The 9,829-nt window shown below is 36.3% G+C and overlaps 1 protein-coding gene across 1 annotated transcript in view; it reads right to left on the bottom strand.

The window, feature by feature from the left end:
* Smp_094380 (putative fyve-containing) overlaps positions 1 to 8,460 on the bottom strand; it is a gene marked incomplete at both ends in the record, with an annotated part of 15,899 nt that extends 7,439 nt beyond the window's left edge. The window contains 5 exons of the mRNA XM_018795294.1: positions 3,028 to 3,613; positions 4,532 to 4,631; positions 6,535 to 7,009; positions 7,995 to 8,294; positions 8,347 to 8,460. Coding sequence (XP_018649621.1) covers positions 3,028 to 3,613; positions 4,532 to 4,631; positions 6,535 to 7,009; positions 7,995 to 8,294; positions 8,347 to 8,460 — 1,575 coding nt within the window. The remainder of the gene's footprint in view (positions 1 to 3,027; positions 3,614 to 4,531; positions 4,632 to 6,534; positions 7,010 to 7,994; positions 8,295 to 8,346) is intronic.
* Between the last annotated feature and the right edge of the window lie 1,369 nt (positions 8,461 to 9,829).

The raw sequence follows: 9,829 nt of genomic DNA, 5'->3' as shown, positions 1-9,829 counted from the left end.
TCTAGATGTAAACTAAACAAATAGAAGAAATACTGCACTTGTTTTGCACCTGTTAATTATTTCGATTTCATTTCAGTGATATGTAAGAGAAAACCTAGTTTGTAGTCAAATTTTAACGACAAGAATTAGACATTTACCATGACAGTAACTATATCTCACCCTCACCATAAAGTCAGTAAGATTAAGTCTATTCGATTATCTGAAATTGATGGTCGTCATTTATAAAGATATAATACAGGAAGAAAGAATTAGTTGGTAGAAGGATATAAAACAATTTAAATCTCACAGTTTACGGGAAGACAGAGAATGTATACACCTACGCCATTGTGATCCATTCTGAGCAATGTCACCTAGAGTCTCCAACCATTGGTTACGATAGTCACTGGGACAGCAACCAAGTAGTCTGCACCTACCAACATGGCGCAGACTAGAAGTTAGTGTATTCAAGCACTGATACCACGTTTTGGTTTGGCTGCCCCTAACTTTCTTCCAACCATCTCCAATACTAGTCAGCATAGCGCATCGTGGTAATCGGTGTTTATCTTACGTAACACGTGGCCCAACAATTCAGTCGATGAAGATTCACAACCTCATCAACTGACTCTACGTTTAACCTCACTATTACTTACCCGGTGATCCCAGCAGATACGAGCAATATTTATAAGACATCTGTGGTCGAATACTAGTAGCTTACGAGTATCTTTTACTCTTAATGGCCACGTTTCGCAGCTGTAAAGTAGAACACAACAAACTACCGCGCAGTATACTCGTTCCTTAATTGATAGACGGATATCTCCCTTTCACCATAGGTGACGTAAATTGACAAAAGCCAAACGGGCTTACTGCAGCTATGCAGATATTTCGTCAGTCACCAACCCATTAGGGTTGATCAGACTTCTGAGATAAGTGAAGTTGTTAACGCGTTCGACTACTTCACTCCCTATTCTTAGTTTAGGTGTTGACGTAGGCTAGTCCTGAAGCAACAATTTACATTTAGATGGGGAGAAACGCATCCCAAACATCCTGGCATTATTACTCAGTGCTAACAGAAGACTCTGCATTTTGTCAGCGTCTTCACCAAACAGGACTATGTCATCTGCGTATTCTAAGTCTATAAGTGGACCTTCTGGTAGAAGACCGATCCCCAAAGACTCGGACGACGAGAAATTTATTTCCAGCAGTAGGTCTATGATGAAGTTAAACAAAAATGGAGATAGTGGACAACCTTGCCGGACACCACTTGAGGTTGTAAAATCACATGACAGTGTGCCATAAGCTCTCACTCGACTAGTAGTGTTCGAGTAAAGAACCTTCACAAGGTTTATGTACTTCTCATGTACACCTTTCAATGATAGACACCGCCACAAAACTTCTCGGTCTACAGAGTCAAACGCTGCTTTCAAGTAAAACAACTATCATTGTCGGACGCCGATAAGCATGCCTTTGTTTTAAAATCTGATGAACGATTAATATGACGCCAACGAAACCACAACTAGGTCTAAAGTTAGCCTGGTTTTCTCGTATTTTCAGTTCATGAGTCTTTGCTAGGTGTCCGACAAATAGTGACTAGTATTTTGGATGCTACATTAGTAGAACTAATCCCTCTATAGTTATCACAGGATGATTTCAGTAGACCTGGGACAGTGTTTTGCGTACTAGAATAGTTGGCCATAGTGACACTTCAGGAGGAAGTCAAAAGAGGAAGTTGAAAGTTGAAAGTCGATGTAGGAGGAATAATAGAAATTGAAGAGGGAAATTGATTGTGAATACAGTGATCTTGAGAGCTGTTAGAAGTATGAGGACGGTCTTCACTTCTTGGTTACCCACACCGTGGAAGGATCCTCCTAAAAGTACCTGAAAAGGAAATTAGGTACGAGTTGGTTTTAGTGACCTGAGAGCATGACCACAGTGCCCAAGGAACAACTGCTTGATTCCGGTCGCATACGACCTTCTTGTGGGTAATTCTCGTGTTAGCTCCGTACTCGTTGAGACCTTACCGCCGGAGACGGAAGTCCGCGGGACAAGGCGAGATGTGTATATCTATGGACGACCTTTTCTAACCCCACCCTTCCTCTGTGGGATGGCGGCATCGCTGTCATGCTGGTTGTCTGAAGGAAACACACATCTATACATTCAATAGTACAATTTCGCCCTCGGATCTTGAGTTTTCCGCTGTTAGTCTTACCAATCTCCAACCAACCTGCCTGGCATGTTAGGACCTTCAGGAACGATTGTTCCAACCAGTATAGCCTGATTGGTTCATCACAATAGGCGAATCCATCCACCAAGTCAAGATAGCAGCAACGGTGGAGAAGCACTGAGATGATTACCCGAAATATCCGGAACACTTTTTGAAACTGACTAAAGTTAAAATTTATTACCAACAATGGGGGTTTCTTAAATTTTATTTGGCTTTTCAGAAACTTACTTGCCTTTAATAGACAATTTTGAATCATGGTTCTGCTCATCGAATACGAGAAAGCCTTGATGTTTAGATAAACAAGGACTGTCGGTTTGTTATATTTATGTGACGGTATTTTCAGTTATTTAATGTAGGGTGCAAAGAAGTAACCAACAAATTCAAAACTAGAGCAAAAATTACCCTGACCCTTACTGATTTTCTTAGGGAATCACACCCCGAGCCTTCGACTTACAGGTGTAATCCACAAGGCAGTAGAGCAACATTGAGAGATGCAGTCCCATGGTAGCCGGTGACCAACAATAGGTTCATATGCCATTTGTTCCCTCAGAATCCTAGAGCCCATGTTCACCACTGGTTTGGAATCAGGGTTTTCCAACTTCCCTAGGTGGATTCTCTATATCAACCCGGTTTAAACGTCAGACTAATAGCAGATTCTTGATTTTGTGACACCTAATCCGGTTCGCCTAGTATCACTAGCTGTTACAGTAAACACAAGTGTAACTCAAAGCCAAATATACAACCTTGTGTATTTTGATATAGAGCTATAGAGCATCATCCAACAAACATATACATATAAAGCTGTAAGATACTTACTACATACTTACCACAATTCTTATCTGTTTATTATAATAATTATGATTATTTCTAGATTTTGCTGCTAATTCACGATTTAAACGCCATAAATGACGATTGGACAATATATGTTGTTTATCTTTGATAGTAGTAGTATTATTAGTACTATATAGTATGGAATCGAAAATACTTGACATTGCTGTATTGGATAAATCTGATGACGACATCTGATGTTGTTGTTGTTGTTGTTCATTTCTACTTCGTTGAATAGTACGCATTAAATCAGAAAGTATGGAACTTTCTTCATCTGGTGTATAAGTTAATTCATATGGCGGTATATGTTCAAGTATTTTTGTTATTTCATCCACTTCATCAATAGATTGTTGTTCACAATAATTATTCTCATTACTTAATGAATATAATTTAGTCCAAATTTGCATACGTTCAGTGAGTCGTATTGAACGAGCTAGATAACGTTCAGTTGTGTGCTCTGTATGATTTGGACACATCCATCGATCTGAACGTGGTGGATAATGAGATAATGGTGGATTTAAACATTCTAAATGAAAGCATGCTGAACAATAATCACATGGTAACAATGGAGCATAGAAACATGTTCTGAAAAATAAATAAAAATAAATAAATTGAAAAATTGATTGGATGAATAGTTGGATATATAAAGTATAATCCTAAAGCTTAAATTCTAATCCCAGCATTTATCATGAATCCTTAATTCATATTTTTTTGGTTTTCTGATTGTTCGAATAGGCTTAAGTCCCAGATTAACTCGGATCTATCAAAGGTTAATTCATTTGGCCCTAACGACAAATTTCCAGGGTATAACTATGAATATTAAGAATATTGTGATTAGTTTAAGTGTTATCATATCTTTATATACAACCTAGCTTTCATATACTACCAACGCTCCCAAATGCCCTGGTACGGCCGAGACTGGGAAGAGTCCACTCTCCCTCTCCAAATGCTCTCACATGGCAACGCCAATATATAGCCTCTGCCACACAAGTCCACCTAGGGGAGTTGGAAAACCTTGATTCAAAACCAATGGTTCACATGGGCCCCAGTATCCAAATGGAAAAAATGGCGTATGAACCAATCGTTGGTCACCGGCAACCATGGAACTGCATCTCCTTACGATGCTCCACTGCCTTGTGGATCAAACCTTTAGGTTAACGGCTCCGGGTGCGCCCCCCCTAAGAAAACCACCTATTTCGGTTTGAGTACCCGGGCAGTATCACAGTCCTCACATGAATCAAATGAGATTGGTGTAGCGCATATATGTCTGGTGCTTCCTTGTACAATATTTATGTGTTTAAATAAATAAAATAATAAAAGTTTAAAAACACATTGGTTGTTAAAGCTTAACTTAGATTAAGCTACATAAGCTCTGACATATTTGAAATCAAACAGTCATAAATTTAAACAAAAACAACTTGTGATAGTATTCAGCAATCAAATCATTTAAGAGTGATATGTCACGCATACATCTATAATCATAAAAATGATTTTTTAGCTTACCGAACACAAACATAACAACGTCTTACAGGTTGTGGAATAAGACCATTCTCTAATTCGATGATACTTTTATTTTTGCGTTCTGTTGGTGTTTTATATGAACCTTAAAAGGTAATTGAAAAACAAAACAAAACAGACGAACAAGATAAGTAATGTATTAATCTCTTCCTTAGCTTCGAAGAAATCGAGAACCAATTTACGTAGAATAGGTGGATTTGTATTTAGCGAGAAAGCATATAATCGGTGTTTGTGTCAGTATCAGAACTCGGAACCAGTATATTTCGCTTTAAAAACCCAATGCATTATTTACTGAGCTACCGAGTCCAGACAGCTACTTACCTGTGATATGGATGCGACATTTATATGATTATTAGAAGGAACTTGAATTAGCATATTGTTTAAATCCCAGTGTGAACATCAGCACTGGGATGTACGTATATCCAGGTGATGGGTTGCATATAGGATGAAACACGCATCCTAGGACCTACTAGGTGTATACACTCTTTATCTTCCCTTAAACCTTGAGATTAAAATTGCTTCATAACGTTCTTCCTTCCTATACTACATCCTTATATACAACCTATCTTTTATATACTACCACCACTAAATTAACTATTTCTATGAATTCGGTGTTGATCTTGTTGTGCTAACGAGGTATGGCAACTTGGACCGATGCATATATGTGCCTAGTCCTACGTTGTAGCTGACTGACTGACTGGGACCTACTATTAGCTATGAATGCATCTATTCTATGAAAACGTGAAAAACAGTTATATTGAAGCAATTTACACAGGATGCATATGTTTGAACGAAGACTGATCAAAAGTGAATCAAGGTTATCAAAAACGGGATAATCAAAATCCTATCTAACAATGACATAAATCAAGTTAAGCCAATAGTAAACAAATATCTAATAGACAGTTATTTGGCGATAATCAGATTACTCTACACTATTGTACATTAAAACATATATAATGTTTTAAAATGAAGGTAGTCTATGTGATAACGGATAGAATTTTGGATTGTTCATGTCACCAATAGTAGCTATTAGACCAAATATGAATGATTACGTGAAATATACCAGTCACAATTACCTAACTATTCAATTGAAAGCTATGTTAGATCAGAACTACAATTAATTATTTCACAATACATAGTAGTCAGTAAGTGGAATCAAAAAGGAATACACTTCATGTAGCATAGCTTTTTATATTTATTGTAGTTGGATATGTCTATCTACAGGTTACAAAAGAAAATCTAAAACAAGCACGAGGACTTTTGTAGTGAACCACCAGTATAGTGATGATATACTTTTTTGTAATTCCATAAATAAATAGATTTGAACAAGATTGATATACAGTTAAATAGTTTAGTTGCTAAGTTATCAACCATGATGCTATTGCTTGTAAAATTGTTTCGTTCCTGTTTGAATACTCAATCTATTGTAGATATACAAGATCAAATACAAAATTAAACCTAGACTACTTGAGATTTGTTCATAAATAATTCAACTAAACTATTGAGGTTTAAGGTGACGCCTGGAAGAGAGACTTCTGAAAAATTCATGAAATATTGGAGGCTATTTATGGGGATGGATCTTTTCAAGTAAATCAATTTATTTTAGTGGTGGTATTGAAGTCTCTAAGAACGGTACAAAACCAGGGTTATTGTGGATCTCCTGTGCTAGCGTGTTCGATCTTATTTGCCACTCAACCGACCAATTCTCTACCATGATAATGATTGATGAACTGAAATTGGGAAAATTGTTTATGTATACAATTCTAGTAAAGGATTAAATGAAAAAAAATGGGTAAAAATTCTAACTTCCGATAACTTGTAGAAATACTTTAAACAAAACGTATGGAGATTAGACAAATGTGTCGCTGGGAGTAGGAGTTCACTTAAAATAACATAAGTTAGCTTTGCACTAAACTTCCTAAAATGATATCATTATGAATATCGTGTGTTGATTTTTATTGAAAAGATCCATCGACGTTTATACCTACCAGGAAGTTTAACACCAGGTAATAAGTCTTTCGGTAGATCATATTCTTTTGGGTTTTGATATTTTGCATATTCAATTACTTTCCATAATGCTCTTAGCTCAGATTCTTCGATATCAGCAACATAAGCTGAATCACCCCAAGTACTAGAACGACTACTCGATAGTTTATTCATATCCAAACAATAGTTTTCGTTAGATGTCGAACGGAATGTATAATGACGTCTGCTGGTTTGTGATTGGATAAATTGTTGCAGTGGAGTTTGTTGATGAGAATGACTATTATTATTGTTGTTATTACTGATGGAAGACGTAGAAGTGGAATTCGATGGTCCAACTGTTGCTGCTGTTGCAGTTCCAACCGATGATGATGATGCTTGATCTTGGCGTTTGTGTCCACTTTTGCCAGAACGTGAAGAACCTGTATCTGTGGCTATAGTTGTCTGACTACTTGATGTTGAAGTTTTATCTTCTTCATCCTGTTATGTATTAAAAAGGGAACGAATAAATAAATTTAGAAATGAATGAAAATATCAGCTGGTAAATATGTGTTATTTTTGAATCAGCATATTTGTAAAAAGAAAACGCTAATAGGATGAATTCAATTGAAAGACCTTTCTGTTAACTCTAACTATTTGAATAGACGATTTGATACTCTATAGACATTCAGTTACGAGCAACGTAAGACCTGGAACAAACATGATACACGAAAAGCTGTAAACTTTAAATTTCAACACACAGAGAAGGGAAACTAATGAAAAAGAATTTCAAGGTACTTTACCTGATTTTTGTTAAATTAAATAGGTACTCAAGGAAATTAAATTTGAGAATGGCTATCATTATAGTGCATTACAAGGCAATCCCTAACTTGGAATCCGGAAGGGAAGCAGAAAAGAGGAAGGCCAAAGAACACATTACATCGAGGAATAGAAGCAGATATGAAAAGGATGAATAACAACTGGAAAGAACTGGAAAGGAAGGCTCAGGACAGATTTGGATGGAAAATGCTTGTGAGCGGCCTATGCTCCTCCACGAGGGGTAACAGGTGTAAGTAAGTAAGTATCATTATAGTCAGATACTAGCCGAAAAACAATTGGATGTTAGAGACTGCTAAACAGCTGATAAATCACATTAGATTTCCATGACACTTCGCACACTAGAGGTTACGATCGTTTCTGGCAACAAGTATGTCACCATGCAGTCTTTGTGTAGAAACAAATTGCCTACACATAATTTATATGACTTTCAAGGGCTAGCAATATTCTATATACATGAACTTGAAACTACGGTTATTTACAAATACTCTAATAAAATAAAGTAGTCAAATTAAAAAAACATAGAATTAACGTAAAACCAGACGTTTTATGTTAAATGAATAAAATTTATCAACTTAGGCTCATCGTTCAACTGTCAATGAACAAAGTAAATATTTGATTGACAAATATAAAGTCCAAGTTGACGTACTTTCAACACCATTGAACATCGATGACAAAACCAGACACCAACAGGTGCTTCATCCGGATCTAATGGTGGATCAAGACATTCAAGGTGAAAACTGGCTGGACATCGATCGCAGACAAGTCTTTCGCCTTCAATACAGCCACAACTATCACAATATTCATGACAATTGGCACGAGGTTTCCTCCAAAATGGATCGTTTTTTGCAGATGTATTTGGTAGTTGGTAGTGCTCTAAACTGGAACTATTCGTCTCCGAACTGTTTGTCGTTGATTCATTATTTTTTCTTGCCCGACGAAAAGAAGGCTAATAACAGTTTAATATTTATATGTAGGTAAGAAGACTACAAAAAACTTACAATACCGAGTGAACCCTTTTTACCGTATGATTCATTTGTTGGCGGAGCAAATAATGCATTGATCTCATGCATTAAACTCTCTTTATGTTGTGAACTGCTGTCCCCAGACGACATATCTAAAACATATCAATCGAAAACAATTTAGTTTAGGGGAAACTATAACTGCAAGTAAAACTTTATGGGAAATCTTTATAGATCTTTTTAGTCGCCAAATGAGAAAGGAAGGTATGTTAAAATACCCACAAGCTCAATCAAATATTGAAGGGTAACATTAATGTCTCTTGTAACCTATGGCCGGGTGGCAGAGAACTGGATGATTACTAAAACTACAGTCAAAAGTTTCGTCACCATACTCCACAACCTGAAGTGCTTAAAAATAATGAGTGACTATTTTGTCTCTCAATAACTTTTTAGGTAACTAGTTTTTAAATTAAGACTATCTGAGAACCCAAAACGTTTAATCACTTTTGGATTACACCATCCTTTGGTTTTTTCAATTTCTAAGGGCCATTACCACTGGTCACCATGATGTCAGGACTTTTCACTCATCGTTGGGTTTAACATGTAAATGCAAATTGATCTCTAGCATCCTATTTATCTATAATCCGAGGGATGTATATAAACCGCCATTTGCTGAAACTCATGTCAGATTTAATCCTCTTCACTATATTTCATTCGTATCAAGAGTTTACTAGTGTCTTCAGTCTATTATACCCTAAAATTAATTTGAAGAAGGATCAGTTATCCAGTGATAATTCAAAACTTTCATATCTCCTTGACCGTGAGTCGAACTATAATACGTATTAAAACAGAAAAATTAAATACTAATTACAAGTCTGAATAGGTTTATTGCATTGCATAAAACGATTCGCTAGTGGTTGGCCAATAGGAAACTGGATGACGGATATATGTCGGAAAGCGTGGTCGGCCTGGCTACGGCTCCCATTGTGTTAACTAGCTAAAAATCATTTTATTACTGGACTGACTAAATTATGGTTGAACTAAACCGTACTTTGCAATTTATTTTACAATTCATTATCCAGAGATAAAAAGATTGTAACATGGAATGCAGTAACCAATTTAATATGAATTAAAAGTCGCTTTTCTCACGGCTTGAAAGCAAATAGTATTTTCGGTTACATGGATAGAATAGAGAGATTTTAATGCATTGAGGTTAATGTATGATTAGTTTGTGTAGTTAGTAGTACTGTTCTTGGAAGTTTGAGCAAGTTTGGTTACGCCAAAAGAGATTTTACCTCTGTGTTAGAAAACTAACTGAGCTTCAGTGGAGAACAGCAACAAACGCTCAATTACTATGAGTGACTGGCAGAAAAATTATGAAGATGATTTTACTAAAGCACATTCTGACAATTAAAAATAATAGACAAGTTTTTGAAAATTAGCACTAAGCCATAGACGTTTGGGATCATGATTATGAAGATTAAACATACCCTCCCGACTTTTTAGTACGTGCACATTAACG

This window comes from Schistosoma mansoni, chromosome 2 (assembly GCF_000237925.1).
Source record: "Schistosoma mansoni strain Puerto Rico chromosome 2, complete genome".
NCBI lineage: Eukaryota > Metazoa > Platyhelminthes > Trematoda > Strigeidida > Schistosomatidae > Schistosoma > Schistosoma mansoni.
Note: the sequence above shows the minus strand (reverse complement) of the source record. Positions and strands in the feature narration are given on the sequence as shown.